Source organism: Bos grunniens, chromosome 8 (genome assembly GCF_055505025.1).
Source record: "Bos grunniens cultivar Pamir isolate PY7600 chromosome 8, Bosgru_T2T1.0, whole genome shotgun sequence".
Classification (NCBI taxonomy): Eukaryota; Metazoa; Chordata; class Mammalia; order Artiodactyla; family Bovidae; genus Bos; species Bos grunniens.
In genome coordinates this window covers 79,143,587-79,171,072 of record NC_141172.1, presented here as the reverse complement: position 1 = coordinate 79,171,072, position 27,486 = coordinate 79,143,587, and the positions used below count along the sequence as shown (strand labels likewise).

Sequence of the window (27,486 nt, the reverse complement as noted above, 5' to 3'; positions counted from 1 at the left end):
TCCAAAATGTAAGGTCCCATCACGATTATAAACTTGAGATTCTGTGTAGAAAAAAGCCAAAGGCTTTATGGATTCGGACATGGCAGTGACAATACATAATTCCTGTTGCTTGAGTCAAAGATGCAACAGGGACAGAGGATGCCCCACTCTTAAGTGAGTGAATTGGTAATCACAATATGATGTGCTTTGAAAGCAGCCTCCTGCTTTATCACTAAGTTGTTATTTTCTGCTAATGCTAATTGGTTTGTCTGCTTTCTTTCCTCTAATTATGGTTCTGACCAAAGCATGCATTTTCGAGGTAGCAGCTAAGCATGAGGGGGCCATTAAACTGAGCAAAGCCAGTTGGCTTACGTTTATTTTATGAATCATTATTTTGACTTAATTAACAAAGTTTTTGAACCAAGTGAATTACCATGGATATCAAAAAATAAATAGATTTTTAGAGCCTTTCACAAGTGAGTTTAGTTAACAAAATGAAAAATTTGAAGTGGAACTGTCACTGAAAACCACAATATGTGTTTACAACACAAGTATAAGGAAGTTGGGTATTTTGTCATTGTGGAGTTTCATTTTGAAGAGTAAATCACGTGATAAATGGAAATGAATTAACAGATTTTAGACCAGATTGCATAAATGACAAGCTGGTACAAAAGAATGCTTATCCTCTTTTCTCTCATTTGTAGCTTTGCAGTATAGATCGCCCTGAAGAAGGAGGTTTACCACCTTATGTGTTTGCTCTGATGGCCATTTTCTTCCTTCAACAGAGGAAAGAACCCCTTCTGCCTGTTTATCTAGGATCATGGGTATAAAACATTTTTTGCTTATGTATCCAATATTGATTTTATTATGGGTCCACAATCCCTTGTGCGTAATTTCAAAGTCTAAAAACCTAACCAGAACTGACATGAATTTATTTATCCTATTATTGTGAAAATTCATGCCTCTCACTGCTGAAATATTAATGTATTTGGCTACAAGATGCTGCCATATACTCTGCTAGGGAGACTGTTACTTTTCTAAACTGAAGAAACTTATAATTTATGGAGCACATGATCTTGAGGTTTACAGACAAAGAATGTGAACCTACATTGTCATTTGCTACACATTTTCTTTGGGTACAGTTTTATAATTTGATACTTGAATTTATGTATCACCTCCAGACAGACCATAGAAAGCATTCAGTTGGCTATCACTTTCTTTTACTGGTCTTTTTGTTCTCTTTCTATCCTGTTCCCTGTGAAACAAAAGAAAATGTAAGTGCTGAGATTGCTACTCATACTACAAGATGCAGAACTTAGAAGTCACCTCTTAAATAATATTTTGCTGTAATCTTTAATGTGAAAAAGACTTCAGTAAGGTGACCACTCTTTCTTTCTGGATAAATTAAAGTTGAGCTGATTTATTCAAGTAGTAAGATTTAAGAAGGAGCCATCTCAAAGTCAAAATGAGGTTATTTTCATTCTCTTGAAATGCCTCACTTTTAATCCCTTGGTAAAATTCCTTCATAAAAGTCTTATGTGTATCCTTATTTTATAAAAAGCCTCACTTGGTAAAAGCTTACTGTGATACATCCAATATTTTAACTACTTGTCTTCTTACCATATGCAGGATTCTCATCATTTAAGGAGGAGATGTTCCAGAGCTGTAGTTCTTAATTATGGATATTATGTGTGTGTGTATATATATATATATATATATATATATATATAAAATAAGATTTTACAGAATTTTTTTCTTTACACTAAATAAGTTGAGAATTAAGCAAGGACCTTTATCAGGCAGGCCCTGAGAACAAAGGCTGAAACAGAAACACTGTCCTGGCTTTAGGAATTGCAGTCTGCTGTGCTGCAACCCAGTTGCCTAAAGGGAGTTCTCCTTGTGCTTGTGGTACTGAAATGAAAAAATTCAGGGTATCCTTTCTAGTCTGTTCTGGTGAAAAAAAGGGTCAGAGAACAAAGTCAACCCTTAGTTGACAAATAACCCTTTTCATCAGACCTAAGTCTGATATGAAAGTCTTTGAAAAAGTCTTTGAACTTTTCTTTTCACTTTGATCCAAGAGAGATAGGAGTTTAAGATACAACCAAACCAGTTGGACTCCTGGGCAAAAAAAAAAAATGCCTGAGAAGAGGGTGGCTGTGTTGCCATATCACTGCTGTCTTAGTGAAATCTGCCTTTTCTTGTGTCTTCATCATCTCTGAAGTGGGCATCTGTCACTGATGTGAAGATGCAGGAAAAAAAGCATTTCTCTTCTGGTGATGGGAATCTCCTCAGGATTTGCTTAAGAGAAGCCTGAATACCTTTGTCTATAGCCAAGTGTATTATTTCCTTGGCAGTAATACTAGAAGTTCTCTAAGATGACAGAATTTGGTTTTGATTATGCCATTTATTTATTGAAAATGTAATGACAAAAACAAGTATATAGTGGTCAAACACTGGATTGAACTGTATATATCAAATAAGACAGACTACTGCCTGAGCCAAAGTGATCTTAGTTTTCAGCTTTTTAAACTAGTCAGGTATCGGTGTGCTGGTTTCTGCTAGAGTATTAATCAAAAATATACAGCAAGTGACAGAAAAGAAATTCAGTGCCTTGTTCATGCCAAATATTTTTTATCACTGTTTCTGTAGAAAATCTACTGAAAACCTCAAAATTACGTATATGAAAGTATCCAAACTGTTAACTTCTTCAAAATCTTTAAATCACTCTGTATGTTAGTCATTGTACTAAGCCCTGAAAGTAATACATGAGTGAATAATATTAGATTCTTTGTCAAGAAGTTTAGAGTATCATATTTCTGTGCTCTGATCTGTGTTTTCAAAATCTTTTGGCCATTCTCTCCCAACCTACTCAGGTCTCTTTCATGTTGGAGACTGTCTCTCTGACCTTTTACTCCCAATTAAAATTTCTGTTTTATTATCATTTGATACTGATATGTGAGTTGTGAATGATGACTAGCTGTAACCCTGTCTTCTTAGCCTCTTTTATCCCCTACAACAATATTTTACTAGTCTCCTAGTAAATATTTTTTTGAATTGTTCTTATTTTAGATTATATAAAGTTAACCCTTAGGAAACAAATATTTTCGCTTTAAGAATGCCAGATAATACAGTAGAAAGAAGAGTAGCGTCAAGTGTTAAAAGTTTGCCAGCCCTGAGAGTCACCCAGGATTTGCCACTAAAATCCTTATAACCTTGAGCAAGTTGTTTAATCTCTGAGCCTTGGGGAAAGACTCATCTGAGAAATTTTGAAATGAGATCATGAATGTGGAACTCCTAGAACAAGGTAGGAGAACAGATGTGGTCTTTTTCCCCTTCAGTAGAAAGTCAAGTTCCTCTTATTGGGTGGAGGCTTGAACTCCTAAACAAGTGATCCTTCTGGAAATAACAGCTGTAAATTCTCAACAAAACACATAAAATAACAACCTGAAGGCTCTGGAGACTGAAAAACTCAGACAGACTTTAGAGAGAAGCCAAAAATTAAGCAAATGACCAACACAGTGAGTTCCTGTTTTTCAGTGGCTTTACCCTAAAGGCTTTACTAGTAGAAAACCCATTCCTCTTTCTGGGCAGAGGACCTTGGGCCACCAAATAATAAGGGGAAAAAGAACAAAGAGGGAAAATACAGAGAAGTGGAACCCTTAATTCTTTCTGGCAACTTAGCACATCTCTGACTGATTGTTGACTAGTCCAGTGTACCATATAAGGATCTTGGAAGTCATCACTCCATCCTCACAAAAAGAAAAAGGCTGAGCATGCTGGAAAATCAACAACTCTTATTAGATCCTTCAGAGAAGTGGGGTCATGGAGAAAACCACTGGCTCCCAAATTGGAGAGACAGGCAGGTATATAACTTGTCAGAGCAGAAACCCAGGAACAGAATCCTGCCACTGGAATGACTACCAGGCTAAAAAAAAAACTGTGATTCTGGAAGTTCAGTTTGGATAAGTGTGAAAGTGGAAAAACAGCAGAGGGCCCATTCATAGGGTGCTCATTTCATGAGTTTTATCTCCAGAAATACCCACCAGGTTCTCAGGGTAAAGATCCAGGAAAAATCCTCTATCCAGGAAATAGGTTGTCAATTTGACATTGCCTAGAACATTCTGCTGTCTTAGGTAAAAGCCTGCCCTCAAGGGAAACAATTTTACCAGAGCCAAGTTGGACTATAAAGAAAGCTGAGTGCCAAAGAATTGATGCTTTTGAACCGTGGTGTTGGAGAAGACTCTTGAGAGTCTCTTGGACTGCAAGGAGATCAGTCCTGAGTGTTCATTGGAAGGACTGATGTTGAAGCTGAAACTCCAATACTTTGGCCACCTGATGTGAAGAGCTGACTCATTTGAAAAGACCCTGATGCTGGGAAAGATTGAGGGCAGGAGGAGAAGGGGATGATAGAGGATGAGATGGTTGGATGGCATCACCGACTCAATGGACGTGAGTTTGAGTAAACTCCTGGAGTTGGTGATGGACAGGGAGACCTGGTGTGCTGCAGTCCATGGGGTCACAAAGAGTCGAACACGACTGAGCAACTGAACTGAACTGAACCTCCTTATAAAGTGCTGAACTCAATATACCAGCCAATTTGGAAAACTCAGCAGTGGCCCCAGGACTGGAAAAGGTCAGTTTTCATACCAGTCCCAAAAAAAGGCAATGCCAAAGAATGTTCAAACAACCCCACAATCGCACTCATCTCACACACTAACAAAGTAATGCTCAAAACTCTACAAGCCAGACTTCAACAGTAAGTGAGCTGTGAACTTCTAGATGTTCAAGCTGCATTTAGAAAAGGCAGAGGAACCAGAGATCAGATTGCCGGCATCTACTGGATCATCAAAACAGCAAGAGAGTTCCAGAAAAACATCTACTTCTGCTTTATTGACTATGCCAGAGCCTTTGTGTGGATCACAACAAACTGGAAAATTCTTAAAGAGATTGGGAAAACCAGACCACCTTAACCTGCCTCCTGAGAAATCTGTTGCAGGTCAAGAAACAACAGTTAGAACCAGATATGGAACAATGGACTGGTTCCAAGTTGGGAAAGGAGTACGTCAAGGATGTATATTGTCACCCTGTTTATTTAACTTATATGCAGAGTATATCATGCGAAATACCAGGCTGGATGAAGCACAAACTGGAATCAAGATTGCTGGGAGAAATATCAATAACCTCAGATGTGGAGATGACACCACCCTTATGGCAGAAAGCAAAGAAGAACTAAGAGCCTCTTAATGAAAGTGAAAGAGGAGAGTGAAAAAGTTGGCTTAAAACTCAACATTCAGAAAACTAAGATCATGGCATCTGGTCCCATCACTTCATGGCAAATAGATGGGAAAACAATGTAAGCAGTAAGAGACTTTATTTTGGGGGGCTAAAAAATCACTGCATATGGTGATTGCAGCCATGAAATTAAAAGACGCTTGCTCCTTGGAAGAAAAGCTGTGACCAACCTAGATAGCATATTAAAAAGCAGAGACATTACTTTGCCAACAAAGGTCCATCTAGTCAAAGTTATCGTTTTTCCAAGTAGTCTTGCGTGGATGTGAGTTGGACTATAAAGAAAGCTGAGCAGCGCCAAATTAATGCTTTTGAACTGTGGTGTTGGAGAAGACTCTTGAGAGTTCCTTGACTGCTAGGAGATCCTAAAGGAAATCAGTCCTGAATATACATTGGAAGGACTATGCTGAAGCTGAAACTCCAGTACTTTGGCTACCTGTTGTGAAGACCTGACTCATTGGAAAAGACCCTGATGCTGGAAAGATTGAAGGCTGGAGGAGAAGGGGATGACAGAGGATGAGATGGTTGGATGCCATTACCGACTCAATGGACATGAGTTTGAGCAAGCTCTAGGAGTTGGGATGCATAGAGAAGCCTGGTGTGCTGCAGTCCATGGGGTCACAGAGTCGGACACAACTAAGCAACTAATCTGAACTGAACCACCTTGAGATTTATCGGGGCCTGACTGACCTGGGGCAAGGAAAAATACCCGACTCCAACGTTCTGTTGTTCCCTGTCTCACCTCAGATTGGCAGGACTACTAAGAAACATGAAGTGACGGTTGAGCCCAGGATCACAGTCTCACTAAAAGACTGAGACATCATAGAACTGTAGGATATCTCCCCTCTCTTCACAGCTCACTGCAGCATCATTCGGCATACTGTATAATAATGAGGTTACAGTAGAAAGAGTTCATTTAAGAAGTCTCTTGGGAAACCCAAAAACAGTAGAGCAGACAAAAACAAGGATACCAACAGAAGTTAAGCCCCTTGATGTCTACAGCTACAAAAACAGTACATTGCCTGACTCCAGCCAGATAAAGGAAAAAAACCTCACACCACAGGGTTTTACCCAGCTTTCAACAAAAAAATTATAAGGCGTACTAAAAGGCAAAGTCATAGGTTTGAAGAAACAGCAAGCATTGGAATTATTTCACCAGGAATTTTAACAATAAGACTTAATATGTTTAGGGCTCTAGAGGAAAAAAAAATCAGTAAACTTTACTCAGTAGAAACTTCTTAAACTGAAAAGCAAGGATGAAGAAAAGAATGAATAAGAAATAGAATATCTAAGAGTTGCAGGACAATTACTAAGGGTTATAGGCTGCACTGTCTGTGGGATATCCTAGGCAAGAATGCTGGAGTAGGTTGTCATTTCCTCCCACCAGGGATCTTCCCAGCCCCAGGATTGAACCCACATCTTCATTTCAGATGAACTCTTTTCTTACTACTGAGCCACCTGGGAAGCACCACCTAGGCCCTAGAAAAGACCACATTTCATCCTGAGTTAGAAGGAAATTTTTTTGAGCAGGGGAGCGACATGATGTCTTATGGTTTAGGATTGTTCTGTCAGGTAAACCACAGAAGTTGTCCATTTAATGTGAAAATACATTGGAGAATCAGGCTACCACAGTCATACCCTAACCCATAATTCATTATGTACCTTAGCATGTTTAAAGGCTGTGAAAAATCCCACTATACCTAGAGTAAAGAAATCTGTTCACGTTTGTTCCACATATCTTAGACCTTTTGAGCCTATGGTTTTCTTTAGCATCTTAACCATGTCCAAAGAAATGCTTTATGTTTATTGAGCGCTTACTATATGCCATGCCCTGTCTAAATGCTTTATGTCCATTATTTTTTCCATAACTGTCCCATTAAGGAGATGCTAGTGTTACCCCTTTTTACAAGAACCTGAGACATAAAACAAGGACCTTACTGAAAGTGTCACAGCTAGTACCTAAGAGAGTGAGGTTTGGGCCTAGGTGGTTTTACACCAGAACCATGGCCTTAGGCCTAGGCCGTGGTCTGTTAGACTATTTACTAAAAAATTATTTCCAAAAGGGCTTCCATTGTGGCTCAGCTGGTAAAGAATCCACCTGCAATGCCGGAGACCTGGGTTGGGAAGATCCCCTGGAGAAGGGAAATGCTACCTACTCTGGTGTTCTGGCCTGAAGAATTCCATAGACTGTATAGTCCATGGGGGTTGCAAAAAGTTGGACATGACCGAGCAACTTTCACTTCACTATTTCCAAAAATCACCATTTCTTTTGTAAATCAAAACCTTGAATTTTTCTCTTTAAATTTACAGATGTCTCAAAGATAATCTTTTGATAAAAGATGCCTTTCATATTTTCAGTGAACTGTGTTACTTTTCATTTCTTCCAGGATTTATGCTCTGATTGTTTTAAAAATCATTTCTGCCTTATAATGTGTGTTTAATTTTTCCTAGATTGAAGGATTCTCACTAAACAAATTAGGAAACTTCAACCTTAAAGAAATTGAGAAAGACTCTGTGGTCTGGGAATACACTGATAATGTTGCAGGGGATGTGGACTCAACAAAAGAGGAGGCACCAAAGGAAATGGCCATTAAAAGGGGACAGGTCTGTTCTCTCTCATGTCTGGTCTTACCATTTATTTTTAATTCAGTTGTTAATTGTGGAGTTTATGTGTTAGTCTTCTTTTCTTCTTTTCTCAACTATCTTTAATTATTTCATAACTGTTTAATTTCTAGTCTGTTCAGTTCTTTGAATAGACAAGGAATAAAAGGTAAAATTGCAAATCATTGAATCCACAGTTACGTGGTTTCTTCTCTGTGTAAGGTGCTATGAAAGAGGCTGAGAATTCAAAAATAAGTTCCTATCTATCCTGCAAGAGCTTAGGTCTTAGGTTATATTATGAGGTTTAAATATAAGAAAAGTTAACTAACCTCAAATTGCTAAAATAACAGTGAATAAGCCTATGCTAGTATACTTGTCCTTACTCATACAGTTAGTAGTGAGAAGGAGAATTTATGAACAAGGAACAAGCTGTCATTAGAATTTCAAACAAAAATCTAAGCAACATAACAGTAGGATTCTGACCCAAATTGGTAAACAGTCCTTGACTCCATGAGCTTTCCCATATCCCTTTGGGATAAAATGACAGTAATATCCACAAAATACCTCTGAGACTCAGATTCTAATCCTAGCTCTTCACAAAGAGGTCATGTCACTCCTGTAGCCCTTGTTTACTCTGGCCTAAAATGGGGAGATATTGGTGAATCACATATTCTTGGTTTTGTTGAGGGGAAGAGAATGGTGGTAGCACCTACCTGAGCTGCCACCAGAACACACCACTTGTGTCATTTGTCTGTGTGGGTTGTTGGCACAGTGTTGGCTAAGAGCACAGACTGTGGAGCCAGAATATTTGAATTTGTATCCCAGCTCACCCACTTCTAGCTTTGTGACTTTGGGCAGGTGATTTAATCTTTCTGTGTCCCAGTTTCCTCACCTGTAAATGGAGATGATATTGTACCTTCTCATAGGGTCATCGATTTATAGAATGCTTAACTCAGTGCCGAGCATATGGTGGTTCAGTTCAGTTCAGTTCAGTTGCTCAGTCATGTCCGACTCTTTGCAACCCCACCAATCGCAGCACACCAGGCCTCCCTGTCCATCACCAACTCCCAGAGTTCACTTAAACTCACTTCCATTGAGTCAAGGATACCATCCAGCCATCTCATCCTCTGTCGTCCCCTTTTCCTCCTGCCCCCAATCCCTCCCAGCATCAGAGTCTTTTCCAGTGAGTCAACTCTTTGCATGAGGTGGGCAAAGTAGTGGAGTTTTCCGCTTTAGCATCATTCCTTCCAAAGAACACCCAGGGCTGATCTCCTGGAGAATGGACTGGTTGGATCTCCTTGCAGTCCAAGGGACTCTCAAGAGTCTTCTCCAACACCACAGTTCAAAAGCATCAATTGTTTGGCCCTCAGCTTTCTTTACAGTCCAACTCTCACATCCATACATGGCCACTGGAAAAACCATAGCCTTGACTAGACGGACCTTTGTTGGCATAGTAATGTCTCTGCTTTTGAATATGCTATCTAGGTTGGTCATAACTTTTCTTCCAAGGAGTAAGCATCTTTTAATTTCATGGCTGCAGTCACCATCTGCAGTGATTTTGGACCCCAAAAATATAAAGTCTGACCCTGTTTCCACTGTTGCCCCATCTATTTCCCATGAAGTGTATATGGTAAAGCATTTAGTAAATGCTAGCTACTAGTCTTACTTTATTTGAAAAATACAGTGTTCTCTGTTTTAAAAAAAATAACAATAATATAAGTACCACTAGTCTAGGTATGTCAGAGGTCTCTTAAGTTCCATGTTATGATATTGTGAAGTCATTTCACAATATGAGATGTTGAATATATGGATAAAGAGGTGAGATCTAATGGAACTTTCCATTTCTGGGGTTTTCTCCGTGTCCTCAACTGTTGTTTGTGGGACCAAAACAACTACATTTTTAATCTGGTTTAGTTTTTAAATCCACCTGATGATTTTATTTCACAGAACCTTTGTGTTGAGATTTACTGAATAAATCTGTGACCACACCACTTATTTTGAAGCTTAATATACTAAAGTGCAACTGGAAGCAAATTTGTATACCCTAGAAGGAAAGGCTACTGCTGAAAGACTACTTAAATACTTTTATCTTCGCATTTGAATGCTAATTGGAGAGATTAATCATGCTGCCACTTCTAAAATTAAGTGAGGTCTGGACAGTGTTGACATTTCATAGTGTGGTGAAAGAGCACTGGCCTGGGATCAGGAGACATTGTTCTTCTGCCACACAAGCCACATAAACTCTTTGGGTTTCAGTTCCTTCTCTTGTAGCATATGGGAGTTGAACTAAATTACCTCTTAAGAGCATCTTACAGTTGTGACATGGTTTCAATGATAAATGGATTTCTTGTATTTAAAAAGACTATATCTAAATGAAAAATTACAGACAGCAACCAGTCTACCAGATGCTTTCCCTTGTTTCTGATTTAATCCTCATAACTATCCTGTGTTATAGGTGGTATCATCCCTACTCTGCAGATAATGATAGCGACCATTTTTTGAACATGTGTGCCAGGCACTGTGCTAAGCTCTTAACAGCCTCTCTCTCACTCAGTCCTCCCAACAGCCCTATGAGGTGGGTACTATGATCCTCATTGTTCAGATGAGGAAACCGAGGCTTAGACAGCTTATATACCATCACCAGGATCAGACACAGCTAGTAAATGGAAGAGCTGGATTTGAAAGCTTAGCATGTACTATTCAAAAGCCAGTTCTCTTCGCTTCTGAGCTATACTGCCAGTCCAAGAATGAAGAAGCTAAGTCACAAAGCAGTCAAAACCTGTGACGTGACAAAGTCAGTATTTGGACCCTCTTTTTCTTTTCTAAGTCCTTTGAACTTTCCACTGTATTATATCACAGTATGTCACATCATGAGTCTGTGAGTGGAAAACTTGTATTAATTTCTGATATCAAGGGTTATTTATTCGACTTTAAAATCAGTTGCTGCTGGAAGAACCAATGAACTTAATGTAACTTCTCAGAGCAAGTGAGAGGAACATTTTTCCTTCTACTCTATGCAAACAACTGCAGTCCATTTCTGTGTCTTAACGGTGTAAAGGCGCCCTCCGGCGGCAGGAACAGGAAGAACTCAGTGCTGAGAGTAGTAGCAGTGAAGCACAGTTCTCTCCACCGGCCCTTAAGACTTCAAAATTAGAAGTGCTGCTTGGTTATGTGCTGCCTGTCTATTCCTATGATACTGACTAGGTTTTAACATAACTTTAATCCCGGAATTCAGTGAAGGAATGCTGTTCCTCACAATCAAAATAGAACCTAGAATGTGATTTATCAAGATAGACTGCCAATTCATATCCTTGCTAAGGTTTTTCAGATATATTTAATTTGATGCTTGAAGATCTCTGATTTTTCAGATTGTACTGACATCTGAAATAACCTGTGTATTTTCTTTTTGCTGTTAATAGGTACCATTAATATTTGATTCAAAACAGCAGCCTTCAGTACCAATTGGGCAACTCTGGGTGGAATTGCTTCGATTCTATGCTTTAGAATTTAATTTGGCTGATTTAGTGATAAGTATCCGTGTCAAAGAATCGATATCTCGTGAATCAAAGGATTGGCCCAAAAAACGCATTGCCATTGAAGGTATCTCAAAATATTTATCTTTAATTCCCATCCCCACCCCACCCCCTTTTTTTAAGGTATCAGTCTAACAGCATGCTTTTTTATTTCGATCTTTTTTCAGCTTCTACGTGTAAGGTAGGCCTGACCCCAAAGGTGAAGTAGATAGCGAGAATCTTGCATGCATTACAGTAGATCTTTCCAAGGGACCAAATTGTTCATCCTGAGTTTTTTAAGTGCTGTGATAAAAAATAATTATTCATGCAACTAAAAGGAATAGCTGTCTGTGTCCTTATTTTCTTTGTAAATTGCTTAATAACTTTAAATGCTTAAAAAGTCTTTTCCAAGTGACATGTAAATCCCCCTTTCCTCTTCGCTGTTATCATTTCTGAATCTTTAGATTCAGTCCTTTCATGAATTGTTATTGATGTTGTTTAGTTTTACAGAGGTTGAGGAAAATACCTTTTCTCATGAAAAACAGCATTCTTCATTAAATTTCTCTCCATGGAGAGAGTTTGTTTTTGGAATACCTGCAGTAATATTTAGAACTTATTCATAAAAACACCTTTTCTCTTTAAAAACACTTAGCTCTTAAATGAGTTTGAAACCATTATATGAAAGACATACTGTTGTGCCCTGTAGACTCCTCTAAGTGGACGAGCTCCTATCAGCTTTACAAAGTCAGGAGATGGGAACCCCTCTAGAAATCTTAATTCTCCTCCTTCAAATAATTTAAAGAACCTCCTAAATGGAATTCTCTTATTTTTGCTTGATTTTTTTCAAGCCTTATATTGCATAAGAGGGTTTTTTGCATTTTGCATAAATTCTGTGTGCAGTCATGGGGATCTCACATTTTTAAACCCTCCCCTGCAGTTTCTCTGGCTCAGCTCTTCTGGCCAATTGCCTAACCTGCTGGAGTTCTAGGGGAGGAGAAAAGATTGAGAGAAGTGGTGTCTCCTCCTGGTGCCTCCCTCTCGCCCCTGAATTCAGTCCAGCCAGTTCAGTGATGGGGCTTCCCAGGGCAGAAGAGTGGAGGTAAGCTCTACAAACCACAGGGCCTGGCTGAGTGGGGAGGCAGAGCACTCAGCAGAGCCCGGAGGGAAGACCCCGCTTCCCAAGGGCATGAGAGCCACACTGATGACTTTTTTTTTTTTACCTCCACAGTCATAGGACAGAGTAGGGAAGGGGTAATGGTTCTGAATAGAATGGGTTCTCTTCATAGAGCAGATGTTTAAGAAAGTATTTCTTTTTGTTTTTAAAACTGTATCTTCTTACTCCCCATCCCCAGTTTTTAAAAAAAAGCACATAAGATAAATGATAAGTTGTACTGTTACTTATTTGTTGTCTTGATCTATGTAGCAGGCTGGTTTTTAAAACATAAAATAGAAGTGTGTGAAGTAGTGGATTTTTTTTTTTCATTACAGATCCCTACTCTATAAAAAGAAATGTGGCAAGGACCCTAAATAATCAACCTGTGTTTGAATATATACTTCATTGTTTAAGGACAACATATAAATATTTTGCTCTTCCACACAAAGTTATGAAATCCAGCCTTCCAAAGCCTCTGAGTACTGTCAGCTGTACTTCTGAACGTTCTAAAGAAATAGCAAAACATGATCCAGAGGTACAAGCGAAAGGTGATAAACTCAAAAACTCAGTTTTGGCTCAAGGTTCTGGTGCTGCCAGTTCAACTGCAAACACCTGCAAGGCCCAGCCACTTACTCTTAAAGAGACGGATGAAAACTTTGAAAGCCCATCAGCAGAGAAAATGGGAAACTCACACATCAGTGTCCACCTGGAAAACTCTGACTGTATTAAGGCAAAAGTCAGTTCTGGTGACTCTAAGGACATTGAAGTACATCATCAAGAAACAGGAAGTAAAAATAAGAAAGAAAAAAATGGAAAGGAAAGCAAGCATCCTTTGACTGCTGATGATCAGGCTTTAAGTAGTAGCAAGTGTGGAGCGCTTGTCACCTGTGGCAGCTCAGGAACTAAGGAGACAGATACCACTTTGGATCTAGAAGGCTTCAGAAATCCTATAGCTAAAGAGTATGATGAATTTCCTCCTTCATATGCCAAGGCTGATGTTGATGAAGAAAGCATAGAAGGTACCAATGAACTTGGAGATGCTGTAAGCCACTTTACCCCTTTAAGACAGAGCCAGATATCAGGAATCCTTCACTCTGATGAGGAAGAGGAGGACGAGGAGGAGGAAGAAGAACCCCGGCTCTCCATTTCCCGAAGGGAAGATGAGGATGACATTGCTAATGGAGATGAATTAGACAACACCTTCACTGGATCAGGTGATGAGGATGCCCTGTCTGAAGAGGATGTGGAATTAGATGGATCTGCTAAGTATGAAGACTTGAAAGAATGTGGAAAACACCATGTAGATGGAAACCTACTAACGGAACTTAATAAAATCAGCCTTAAAGAAGAAAGTGTATGTGAGGAAAATTCAACTGTGAACCAGTCTGATTTCTTCTATGAATTTAGTAAACTCACCTTCACCAAAGGCAAGGTAATCAGTACCACTCCTATACATGGAACTAGGAGATTTGAAAGAGTTTTAATGCATGTACTTTGGATTTTCATGTACTAAACCAGGGCTCTCACCTGTCTCAGTAGTGGTTCACTCCAGTGCAGCCACTAGGTCCACTGCCCTCATTAATCTCTTGGGAATTTGCAGAGGAGAAAGGAAATGCTGTTGGTAGTCAAAATAACTACCTTTTTCTCCTGAGTGTGTTTGGAGTGGCCATGCCACTATATTTTCGTTCCTTTGGAATGTGAGGTGGACAATGTGTACTTTGGAAAAAAGATTCAAGGCTCCATTATTTAAGTGTTATTTTGCTTTGCCATCTTCCTGCAGTCTCCTACAGTAGTTTGCAGTTTATGCAAACGAGAGGGTCATCTAAAGAAGGACTGTCCTGAAGACTTCAAAAGAATTCAGCTGGAACCTTTGCCACCATTAACACCCAAATTTTCAAATATCTTAGATCAAGTTTGCATTCAGTGTTACAGTAAGTTATTAACATTTCTTTTTATTTGTCAAAATATTAAATTGATGTTTTCTCAAGAGTTAATCTAATTCACTAACCCATTAGCTTCATTATCCAGGCTAAGTCTTTGGCATTGTGTATTGTATCCGTAGTACTCAGTGTATCGTGTTCCATTTGGGACATGCAATAAATACTTGTTAAAGAAAGACAGGGAAGGAGAATCTTCTAAGTCTTATGATTGGAGTACTATCATTTTCCAACTAGTGTTCCTTGAAATGCTTTTCTAGGTACCTGCCATTAATAGTATTTAGTAACAGAAGTATTCCAAAGGTCAGGGGGGAATAACTGTATATCCTGCCCCCTCCCTTAGAGATTTTCAGGGCATATTAGCATGATAAAGGCTCCTGGAAATGTTTAGGTAAAAAGCTTATTTAATAACTAATATTTCTAAAATGTGAGCTTAGAATACTTTTTAATTAATGCTAGTTAATAACCTTTAAGGAACATCAGTTTGGGGAAGTGTTGGTGTGCCGAGGTTTAAGTTCTACAAGGAAAACCATTTGATGAAGAGGCATGCAGCTGCTAAGAGTGGAAGATTATGACACATCACATTGCTGCATGTTAAGATGTCTGTCTGTGCCATAAGTCACTTGTTCTTAATCGGAGATTTGTTCTTTAAATCTCTTTGGAGAGTGTAAGTGATGAAAGAAAACTACTAGTTCTCCTTAGGGGGAAAAATGTGAATATATATATATACACACAGACACACACACATATAAAATGTGTTTTATATATATGTATAAATACATGCTCACAAACTGTTGTGTTCACCCTCTGCCTTTTTCGGGCTCTTTTGGCCTCTGTGAAACCCAGGAAAAGAACCCTTGTGAAGACTGGTTTCCATCTCAGGAACAGTTCTTGGTGATAGACTCTTTGAAAAAGGCATCTTTATTGTACATTGCTTGATACTGTCTACTAAAAAGACACAAAATTTAGGGTTTGGTTGGTTGTTTGTTTGTTTGTTTTAGCTAATTAGGTTTATTGAAAAATATTTTCCAGAGAATGTGAACAATCTTTGTTTCTGAATGTATCTGTTTATTTTAAACAGAGGATTTTTCTCCAACTGTTCTAGAAGATCAGGCACGTGAACATATTCGGCAAAACCTAGAAAATTTCATAAGGCAGGAGTTTCCAGGTAAATAATTGTTTAGCTTTAGTAAAAGCATTAATTTTGAGCATAAGAGGGCAGTCTTGCAGTGATGGTGGGGACAGGGCCTCTTTGTTTTGTGATACTCCTAGGATGGTTTAGGTCTGTCCAGTCCTAGTTTGCCAACGGAGAAGACAGTTGCAGTGTAGTATTTCACTTAGCAGATACATGTGAACTTCATTTATTAGTTGAGAGTCAAGGTTCAGACCTCTAAAAAGTGAATTTATTTAGAAAGCAGTAAGCTTACATTATTAAATGTGCTGAGGTGATCCACATTTTCCTTGAAATGGCCTTGCATCTAACAATAAAGTGACATTTGATAATCTTTCGTGTCTTCTATAGCTTGTATTTATTTATAGTAAATTTTGAGAGGAAGTAATTTATAATAAAAGACTAGTTAATAAAAAAATAATTATTATGAGATTATTATAGAACAGTTAATAACTGAGTACTTTTAATTCATAAGAGAGTTGCTTTGATCAGAAAATTAAATGTACTCAGGTTAGTTGTTACTTTTCATGTATCCCTAACAGGAACTAAATTGAGCTTGTTTGGCTCCTCCAAAAATGGATTTGGGTTCAAACAGAGTGACCTTGATGTCTGCATGACAATTAACGGACTTGAAACTGCTGAGGTACAGTGACCACATAAAACTTGGATTTGCTGTGGCGTGTGTCTTGACAATCTTGATTCACAATTCAGCATAGTATTTTCCAAATTTATCAGGGTATATCATATGGAGTATGCCATTTGGCACAGTCTGGCCAAATAAATACATTAGAAGTTTAGAGGTGAACATGACGAGTAGAAAGGCTTGTGCTTCCAACCTGTAATGCAAACTGGATATGAAAGCCACATCTGGGAATTCTAGAAAGCCAAACTAGCCTTTCCAGTGTCCCTTTGGCATAGCCACTAGGCTGACTCAGGTGCATAAGTACACCCACATAAGGTTTTCTGTGAAGTTTTAGCAGGCAGCCAGTGTGATACAGTGATGAAAGTGAAAGTCACTCAGTCGTGTTCGACTCTTTGTGACCCCATGGACTATACACTCCAGGGGATCTTCCTAACCCAGGGATCGAACCCAGGTCTCCTGCATTGCAGGAAGATTCTTTACCAGCTGAGCCACCAGGGAAGCCCATGGTACAGGGATAAAAGAGTGCTAGGATTCAAGACAGACTTGTCTGTCTTTGGTTGCTTATCTCTAATACAGAAATGAGATTTCCCTTGCCTCAGAAGATTGTTGTGCACCTCAGCTTGGATCGTGTATGTCAGGAGTCAGTGAACTACAGCCTATAGCCTGTTTTTTTTTTTTTTTTTAATGTCAGTTTCATTGGCGTTCAGCTACACCCTTTCATATATGTATGGTCTACATCTGCTTTCATTCTAACTCCAGGATTGAGTCCTTGCAACATGGCCCACAAGGCAGAAAAGATTTGCCAAACTTGATGGCATTTGTCAAATATAAAATACTGTGAAAAGGTGTAAAGTTTAAGAAGTACTAAATCCATCGCCTTTTTTATTTACAACAGTAGTCCAAATACTGGGCATCCAAATCAGTAGTGCTGCTGTTGCTCTGGATCTTCTTATGCCTTTTCTGAGTTTCAGGGTTTTGTCCCTTGAGGATGCATCTGATTTGAGAAAATAGCCACAGGTTATCTGGCGTGACTTTGATGAATAAGGTGGATAAGGACGATTGGGTCCAGTATATGAATGATCTGATTATACATCATTGAGATTGAATTTTTACATGATTAATAAACTAGTTGTGAGGGCATTTCTAAATTAAATTCCAAATTCTGGTAAGTATATAACCAACTAACCAACAAAAGGACTTAATGTTAAAAAGGTCAGCCCAAATGTTTTTAAATATTTGAAATGTTACTCATATTTGCTGTATAACTTTCTTTTTGTGTGTTATATGTTCAACTAGTCTTCTGGAGAAATAATCTGAGCTTAATCACACCCCAAAGCAGTTCATCAGCTCTTAATTAAGCTATAATGAAGATCTACCCAGAATGAATAAGACAGGCCACAGAAGCTCTCTCTTATTAATTCTGTCACATAGAGGAAAGAAATTGGAGGTTCTTAGTGGTTCAGAGACTTTTCTGGGGACACTGATTTCAGCCTTTCCTGCTCTTTTAAGAGCAGTTAGCAAGTAGGGTGCATGAGGGTTTCTATATCCTTAGGATATTCCTATGAGTAGGGATTAATGCTCACCTAAAAAAGAAAAATCAATATACAACAATTTGAATTTAATTTTATTATTTCTGGAGGAAATGAAACCAAAACAGGGTTAAGAACCTGTCTTCTGTTTTTGATTCAGTCTCTGCCATTTTTGTTGCAGGAGTTGGACTGTGTAAGAACTATTGAAGAATTGGCAAGAGTCCTCAAAAAGCATTCAGGTACCTCTATAAGCTTTATCTAAAAAATATTCTCATCTTTTTTATTAATGTTTTGCATACTTAAAATTTACAAATGACTGAAACAATGTAGTGGCTCATATAACATTTATAGCATTGGTGTCTTTGAAACAAATCTGTGTGGTTAAGTATGAAAAACTGAGGAATTGGTTATCATTTGTATGCATATTGTTGCCTTGGTTTTATTTCATGACAAAATGTATACTATACACACAAGAAACTTTGGGAATCATTTTGCCTTATCAACATAGTGTAAATCAAAGTGTAGGTAGAGGTTGCTGGCCATGACATGAAGTTTAGTGAAAAGTGCTACAGACTGGGATGATGGATTGTACTTGCAGCTGTTCAGCAAGTTGTGCATGACCCTGGACAAGTATTTACAGCTGCAAAAAATGTACAGGTTCTGTAATTGTGCACAGAGCTGAAATGCCATTAACATATTCTTCTGCCTCTCTTTGTCAGAGGTAGCTGTGGATGCTGTTAACAGTGAGAGTCTTTTAAAATGTGGTACATCAAACGTCTGTGCTAAGAGTTAAAAATGAAAGTGAGCAAGATGTGGTCCTTGCCTTTGTGAAACTTAAATCTACGGACCATCCATAAAACGCTTTCTTATATCTTAGTCAAAAGTAGATTTAAATCCACAGCATGGGCATGCACACATAAGTATGCACCTGGAGTACCCCCTATATTTGCATTTTTGATTTCCAGGAGTTTAAAGAGGATACCATGTGATTTTAAATAACAGGGGGAAAAATCTTAATTTTGTTTTATTCCTAATGAAAAGTAACCTAGAGCATCAGTGTTTTTTTTAATGTGCTTTGATATAATTTTTATGGTCATTGAAATAAGCATTATGGGAATTTTACCTCTCAAAACTATATGCTTTTTTATTTTTGTTTTTGAAGATTATACAAAGAAACTAGATTGCTATGTTGCCATGACTATTAGGTATTTCATAGTGAGGTAGGTTTTGACTTTTGATTTTGAAATAATTTCATATGTAAAGGAAATCAGCAAAAATTGTACGAAGAATTCTGTCTGCCCTTCGTTCAGATGCACCAGTTGTTAACATTTTACCACATTTGATTTATCATCCTATTTCTTGCTTCCTCGTAATTTTTTTCTGGACCATTTGCAATTAAGCTGCAGACATCACTTCCCTTTCTCCTAAAAAAACCTATACTTTCTAAGAATGAACCATGTTAAAAATAGGTCATTTTTTAGACCTATTTTTAGACTAAAAATGACTTTTATATGCAGATTATAATGTAATACAGATTGCATGGAGCAAAAATTGAATAATAGCTAGAAAGCAGTGATTAAGAAAGCAATTTTCCCACATATTTTATTGGGTGTTTGTTATGTGCTCAGCACTGTGTTGGGCATGTAGGTAGGATAGAAAAATAAGTCTACAGGTCTTTCCTTTGACAACTTTCGGATCTCAAAGGTAAGATACTCTCATAGGGTATGGAATAATGTATGATGGTATTCATTTATTAAAATAACTTGTAGAGCCTACAGTAAGTATTAAATAACTTATGAGGAGAGAGAGATTTGGGGAAAGAGTTGGGTAGGGAAGGTTCATGGAAGAGATGGGCTTGTTCCGATCTCATGATATTGATGAACTTGATTTGAAAAGGATAAGATGAGAAGTCATTCCAAAGATGCATGGATGTGTCTATGAGAATCACTGTAATCAATTTTGTAGGACAATGAGAAGATTGATACATTTTGAGAGGAGTTTCAAATGGGAACTAGTAAGAAAATGTGAACTGTGTTCGAGAGAAGAAATCCAATAAAAGCAGAACTTTTTAGGCAGCTGCTATGCGCTTAGGGAAGATACAGTCTAAGGGACAGGGCAGAAGGATCTTAACCAGATGCCAGTGATCCTAAAAGGAAGAGAATATGAGAGATTCCAAAGGCAGATTTCCTAGATTCAGAACCTGCAAGTAGGAAATATGGGTTTAGGCTGATATCTGAACTAAGAAATGGGAATGGGAATGTTTGTAGAGAACACCAGTGTGGAGTGATAGTTTGCCATGAAGCTATAATCTCTAAGAGTTAACAACAGTCCAGCAAGCAGTTAGAAAAGTAGAGTTAGAAATGTAGAGTTGCCAGTTAAGATTGAAGAACAAAATGAAACAGTTTTGTATTGAAAACCTTGAAGGAAGAGGCCAAGAATAAAACAGTTCTGTGGGATTATGAGAGAGGTTGAGGACCAAGCTTTAATTTATAAATGTAGAAATTAAGCAAAAACACTGAAAAAGGAGCTGTTGGAATGGTAAAATAGGAACCAGGATGATATACTGTGAATAAATCTTAGAGGACAGGTTTATAAATGTCATAATGGTGAATTAACAGTGTCAAATTCTAGAATTTCTCCATCTAGGAAGGAGATGAAAAAAAAAGGATACTTAATTTAAAGCCACCATAGCAAAGTAATTTAATGGTGGCTTCTAAAATCAGACTCCCTAATTTTAAATCTTGGGTCCCTGCTTGCTGGCTGTGTGATTCCAAAAAGTCACTCACCTTCATTGTAAGCACTCAGTTTCTCATCTGTAAAGCAGGAACAACAACAATAGGATTTAAGATTAAGAAAAATAATACATTACAGTACAAGGCCTGACTTGTTGAGTGTTCAATAAATAGGAGCTTCCTTGCCCCTTCTCCCCATCAGTATAAGTTAGACGACTTCTGTCTCCCATGCAGACCTTTTCTGCTGAAATTCCTTTCATCTGCATACTTTTTTTTCTGAATTCCAGATCACTAGGCATCTGTCCTTCTAGATGTCACCATTTAACTCTCTCAAAAGGAGCTCGGACCTTAGCACCCAGAATAAACACATCTTTCTCTCTTCCACTTCCCTTCTGCTACAACCGCCACTAGCTGTTCTTCCTTCTACATTCTCTTTCTTGGTTGTTGACATTGACATCCATGGAATCACCGAAATGAATGAAGTGATAATTAACCTGTCCTAGACTAGGTTCAATAGAGTCAGACAAAGCTAGATTTGAATTCCCATTCCACAGTTCACCAACTGCATATTCCTAAGCATGTTCATTTCTCTGGGTCTGTGTCATTTTTGGGGTAAGGGTGAATGGTCTTAGATGGTGATGTTTGTAAAGGAATCTGGGCGTTCAGGGAATGTTCTTTCTGTTATAGCCTTCCTTTCCCCTACTTCTTCTTCCCCAACCCATCCAGTTAGAGGTGCTCTCAAACATGTCTTGCTGCTTCTCTGCATTCCCATGCCACCATTATAATTCAATCCCAGGTCAATTTTTATAATGGTCATCCTGTCTCTCTTCCAGGTGCCTCCAATGGTCAGTGATTCTTCCCAGATTTTGCCAGTTCATTGGCATCTCTTTGCCTCCAAGGATATATTTGTTCCATATTTGGGCTCTTCTCAGTTTTTACCATTTATCCTGTTATTCATTATTTCTTTCCCTCAAGCACAATTCCATGGAAGTTCCCTGAGCTTGTCATTCTGTTTCAGGGAGCTCCCCTTTCCCTGTGCAGTTTTCCTTGCCTGGTAAATTCCCTCATCCTTCTCTTTTTTTGCCTATAGTGAAAACCTAGCTGAGGCAATATCCTTCTCTCCTGTTGACACTGATTCTTTTCTTACATTGACATAGCTTCTAGCTCCATGATGAGTAACTTTTGTTTTGGGCATTCAGATGATTACTCATATGATGTAGGGCTTTTCTTCATATAATGTGTGAATACGTAAGGCACACATAGTCCAGATTCTGTAGTAGTTTCCTCTGTTTTGAAGTTTATCAGACTGACAGCTCTATACACATACACAAGATCCGGAGTGTTCCTCAAGGGCAGTGTCTGCCTTATTGATTCTTGTACTTCAGATATTCATGTGTTTAACAAATGTAAACTTTGCCAGAAGTATCATGTTTGTTAATAACAGAATTTTTTGACTAGTCTTAGTGACTCACTGAGACAAGCCAAAGCCAGGTTTACTTCATTCTATGTTGGAACATAAGAGCAACTTATACCCTCTGCTGCTTTATTTAATAATACTATCTTGTTTCCCAACCTAGGATTGAGAAACATCTTGCCTATTACAACAGCAAAGGTGCCAATCGTAAAGTTCTTCCATTTGAGAAGCGGTCTGGAAGTGGACATCAGTTTGTATAACACATTGGTAAGATTTTCCCTAGACTTTTTCTTTATGGGGTTTAAGGGGAAGAAGTATCTCTTAATTTACTCAGTCTTTAAGTAAAATTAAGCCATTCATTTCATCCTATTCATTCTTTTAGTAGTTATTAGTGTTTACTAAGTGTCTGGCAGTGTTCTGAGACTGGGGATATAACACAGAATTGAGTTAATATTAGTATTCATTAAAAATGAGGTCAGAGTGGCAAGTTTTTTTTTGTTTTTTTGTTTTTTTGCTTGAACTTTGTTTAATTCTGGTGTGTGTGTATGTGTGTGTCTTTGGTCTCAGACCTGGTTTGTTTTCGAGGCTCTCTGGAACCTCTCTGGCCCCTAAGGACATTTAATATGAATAATAGGCAGGGATACAGATCTTATGTTGAGTTAAAGGGAACTGATTATTTTTATAACCCATATTTTCTAGGTATGTTTAGACTAAGGTGGCCTGAGATCAGATGTCACTTGTAATTATTATCTAGTAAGTTAGTAAAGCTACTCTGTAGGGGAAAAATATTAGTTTCAGTCTAAATGACTTCATCTTAAAAATGAATTTAAATGAATTACACTGTAAACCTATTCAGAATATTTCACCTTAAAACTTTTTTTTAAGGTAGTATAATTTCCCTTTTAACAGGCCCTTCATAACACAAGACTCTTATCTGCTTATTCAGCCATTGATCCCAGAGTGAAATATTTGTGCTATACTATGAAAGTATTTACAAAGGTAAGTATGCTTCCTCCTGAGATTTCCTCAGGAGATTTCTTTACATCTTTAAACCTTGTTGAAAACCTAAGAAACAAACTCAGTCATGTAGAAAACAAACTAGTGGTTACCAGTAGGGGAGACAGGGATATTTTGGGATAAAGAGAGACAAACTACCATATGTAAAGTAAATTAGCAACAAGGATATGTAGGGAATGTAGCCATTGTTTTGTAATAACTTTTATTTTTTTGGCTACACCGCAGAGCTTCTGGGATTTTAGCTTACTGACCAAGAATAGAACCTGGGCCCTCCACGGTGAGAGCATAAAGTCCTAAACACTGGACCACCAGACAGTTCCCTGTTTTGTAATAACTTTAAAAGGGAGTATAAAAATATTGCATTACTGTGTTACACACCTGAAACTAATATAATCTTGTAAACCAACTATACTTCAATTAAAAAAAAAAAAAAGAAAACATAGGCCTATATTTTTAAAGAACCATAGCCAACTATTTGAGAAGCCCTACTGAACAAACGAAAATGTTACCTTAATTTTACATGATAACCTAATATTGCTTGTGGCTGATAGTTCCACAGCTTTGTTGGGGTTTGTTTTACTTTTTGATTTTTTTTTTTTTTGGTTGGTGTTATTTGGTTTTGTTGACATATTAGCATTTGAAAAGTGTGATTTTTATGTTAGTGCCCTCTAGAAGCACCTTACTTTCAGTGACAATAGAAGAGCTGCAAGTGTAGCAGAAGACATTGGTGATCTTGCCTTTGTTCCTCCTTTTCCTTACCCCCAGATGTGCGATATTGGCGATGCTTCTAGAGGCAGCTTATCGTCATACGCATATACGCTCATGGTGCTATATTTTCTCCAGCAGAGGAATCCACCAGTTATTCCTGTCCTTCAAGAGGTATTAGTAAAGGAAATTGTATTTGTCATCTGTAGAGCTGGATGATTTTTGAGCCCTCTTCCTTCTCTAAAATTCTGTGGTTCTGTAGTTAAAATTTTTACTATTTTCCTACAAGTTTTTGTATCAATGCGCTAAGTTTGTAATCCATACTAATAGTTTAAAAATTAATTTCAGATATACAAAGGTGAAAAGAAACCTGAAATATTTGTTGATGGCTGGAATATTTATTTTTTTGATCAAATAGATGAACTGGTACGTATTTTAATAGTAAAGATTTTTTACATCCTTGACTGAAAGTTAGCTATACTGTGCTGTAGTGTAGATGGTCAACAATTATATTATCACTTGTTATATTTATTTATATTGTGATAGTAAAAAAAAAAAAACTAGCATATACAGATGATTCCTTTGAAGTTGAAAATATTTTTTAAGCCAGGTGAGTTTCTAGGGACTGTATCCAGGACTTCTTTACTGACTAATAATTCAAAAGGTTAAGTAGCTTTATTCCAAATGAACAAATAATTTGCTCTGTGATTTCCTACAGAATTTAGAAAAACTCTTGAGTTACAGAGGTATAATAACTAGGTGTCACCAAGGCTCTAAAATTTATTTCTAGATTCTTCCACAGACATGCATTCTGAGGTTTGACCTTTAAAACCCAGAGCACTTTCTGTCTCTGGGTCATAGGGTAGAGATTAATAAACTCATGTAAATGATACTTTAAAATAGAAAAGTTTTATAATTGTTTTTATATATATTTTAACTCTAGTTAATTAAAATCCAGATTTATTCCCTAAGATACAAATGACTATTAACACTTTACTATAGAGCATGATATCTCTTGTTCCTTCTATTTCTAGCCCAACTATTGGCCAGAATATGGAAAAAATACAGAATCTGTTGGGCAGCTATGGTTGGGACTTCTTCGTTTCTACACAGAGGAATTTGATTTTAAAGAACATGTAATTAGCATCAGGAGAAAAAGTCTGCTTACAACTTTTAAGAAACAGTGGACATCAAAATACATTGTTATTGAAGGTACTAATAAAATCTAACTTAAAACTGAATAGAATATAGGGATTGAACTGTTGAGGGTACTCTTGGTCCTTGCAGAGCTCTTCCCACGCCACCATGAGCCACTAATCAGGATGCGCCTAGCAGTTGCCCCGTTACTGTCCATGTCAGGCAGACTTATCTGTTTCCTTTTTTTTTTTTTTAATGACTGATGCCTTCGTGTGGGGTTTCTTACAAATCCAAAAATCTTTGTTCACCATAATAAGTCCTTTATCTTTGTTTAACAAGCTCTGCAGAATAAGGTTGCTGTAGAGATAAGCCAGCTTCAAAAATTTGTCATTTAGTTTGCCCATGCTGAATGCTAGGATTCCTGGGCCATTTGTGTTTGTATTTGATTGTTTATTTCCAATTTGGGGGATTTTTGTTTTTATCTTTGTAGATTTTTTATATTGACTTTATATATATTTGTATGTACCCAGATAAATTTATATATACATACACTTTTTTCTTTTAGATGTTTGTGGTCATTATTCTGAGACTTGCTTTTTACACTGAATGGTTTTACTTTGATCCTCTATTCTGTCTATACACCAAATTACTTTCAGTGGTTGCTCAGTATTGATTTATATAGTTGATTTACAATGTTATACTAGTTTCCTGTGTACAAAATAGTGTTTCAGTGTTTTTATAGATTATACTCCATTTAAAGTATTATAAAATACTGGCTGTATCCTTTGTGCTGTACAGTATATTCTTGTTGCTTATTTATTTTATACATAGTAGTTTGTGTCTCTTAATCCCATAGCTCATCTTGCCCCTCCACACTTCACTTTCCCTACTGGCAACCACTAGCTTGTTCTCTATATCTGTGAGTCTGTTTCTGTTTTGTTACATTCATTTGTTTGTTTTATTTTTTAGATTCCACCTGTAAGTGATCAATTTGTGTGATTTTAATTTTAAAGACAAAATGGAGATTAAATGCTTAAAAATGGAATTGAAAATGCTTGAAATGTTTTGTTGATTTTAGTCTTATAATTTTTTCAACTGTTATCACGTAAATAATGTATTACTTTAGATGTTCTATTGTCATTACTTCTGCTTATTGACATTATTAAAATACAATGACTACTTACAAAATTAAATTCAGATGACCATGGATTGTGGCTATGGTTATAACTTTTTAGTATCCCATAGCTAAATATAGAACTTTGTCTTAAACCTTTCCATTATCACAGTGGATTCTTACGGTCTGCCAATTATTAATTTTTTTTTTTAATTTTTGAAGCCTCATTACGTTTTGCTTTTAACTTTATTTATAAATGAGCCATTAGTAATAGGCTGTCTTAGAAGGAAGACTTCTGACTAGTTTTTCGAGAAATGTCAATGGTGGTAGTTTGTAGTGTTTATACAGTAACTAATATTGTAGCATCTCTGCTACACCAAGCAAACACCAAAAACACTTCCACGTAGCACACACATTAAGTCACCAGAGGAAAGCATGACCAAACCTACTAGAAAGGTAACCTTATAGCAATTATTAGTATAGGGTTAAACTGAGTGAAGGGTGCTTTTCTCCAGTAAACTCATAGTGGGTCTAAATCCCAAATGGTATACCCCAGTTACTGTACATTAGAAGCATAGCAAGACAACCAGAAGGATGCCTCTTTTTACTTCTTTACTCCTCTTATATGTACTGTATACATCCTCCATTTTCTTAAGTAATGAGATGATCCTCAAAAAAGGTTTTGTTTTGTTTTCCCTTTGCTTGTTTTTGGTTTTGTTTTGTTTGTTTTGTTTTGTTTTTAAGATTTATTTATTTATTTTTGGCTGCATGGGTCTTGTTGCCATGCACAGGCTTTGTCTGGTTCCGGAGACTGCCGGGCACTTTGCAGCTGCAGAGAGTGCAAGGGCTTCTCATTGTGGTGGCTTCTCTTGTTGTGGAGCATGGGCTCTAGGGCTTCAGTACTTGCAGTGAGTGGGCTCAGTAGTTGTGGTACACAGGCGTAGTTGCCCTGCAACATGTGGAATCTTATTTCCCCAACCAGGGATCTAATCTTAGTCCCCTGCATTGGAAGGCAGATTCTTAACCACTGGACCAACAGGGAAGTCCCAATAAACGTATTTTCCAAAACGATTTTTTGTAAGGCTGTTAATTAGCAGGAACATTCAGTGGTAGAATGTTTTAAATGTATTTGTGTCCTCTATATGCCTCTAAAACTAGTATGATTTGGTGATATCAGACTTAAATGTCTTTAACAAATAGTATTTTGTTGTCCAAAATGAAGCGCCTTCTCATAATGTGAAGGACTCTTTAAGAATTCAGATATAAAGCAATATCCTAATTTTTGATGGATACTTTTAGGGAAAAACTTTCCAATATTTAGAAATATATAGCACTTAGCTGTATTATAGACTTGAAGCTCATTAAAAAGGCACTCATTTTAATACTTTTAAGTATGTAACACTTTCTTTTTGTTTTATAGACTTCACTTAATGTATAAATAGTGGTATTTCCTATTTATCCTTTTTTTGTTTTCATTAATTTTCTTTACTTAGATCCATTTGATTTGAATCATAATCTTGGAGCCGGATTATCCAGGAAAAGTAAGTTTTGCT

The 27,486-nt window shown here is 37.4% G+C and overlaps 1 protein-coding gene across 29 annotated transcripts in view; it reads left to right on the top strand.

The window, feature by feature from the left end:
- Positions 1 to 27,486, top strand: part of TUT7 (terminal uridylyl transferase 7) — a 58,946-nt gene that overhangs the window by 14,034 nt on the left and 17,426 nt on the right. For 21 of the 29 annotated variants that reach the window (XR_015170168.1, XM_086416925.1, XM_086416914.1 and 18 more), the window contains 14 exons: positions 684 to 803; positions 7,720 to 7,872; positions 11,289 to 11,469; positions 12,870 to 13,966; positions 14,315 to 14,465; positions 15,553 to 15,639; positions 16,185 to 16,285; positions 17,996 to 18,053; positions 22,124 to 22,227; positions 22,870 to 22,959; positions 23,743 to 23,856; positions 24,031 to 24,108; positions 24,717 to 24,894; positions 27,427 to 27,474. Coding sequence is in view for 26 of the 29 variants with exons in the window: in XM_086416925.1 (XP_086273051.1) it covers positions 684 to 803; positions 7,720 to 7,872; positions 11,289 to 11,469; positions 12,870 to 13,966; positions 14,315 to 14,465; positions 15,553 to 15,639; positions 16,185 to 16,285; positions 17,996 to 18,053; positions 22,124 to 22,227; positions 22,870 to 22,959; positions 23,743 to 23,856; positions 24,031 to 24,108; positions 24,717 to 24,894; positions 27,427 to 27,474 (2,560 nt within the window). In the remaining 3 variants the exon portion in view is untranslated. Of the gene's footprint in view, positions 1 to 683; positions 804 to 7,719; positions 7,873 to 10,324; positions 10,445 to 11,288; positions 11,470 to 12,318; positions 12,481 to 12,869; positions 13,967 to 14,314; positions 14,466 to 15,552; positions 15,640 to 16,184; positions 16,286 to 17,995; positions 18,054 to 22,123; positions 22,228 to 22,869; positions 22,960 to 23,742; positions 23,857 to 24,030; positions 24,109 to 24,716; positions 24,895 to 27,426; positions 27,475 to 27,486 lie in introns of those variants that run through there. The other 8 variants (XR_015170169.1, XM_086416919.1, XM_086416920.1 and 5 more) reach the window with 4 other exon arrangements.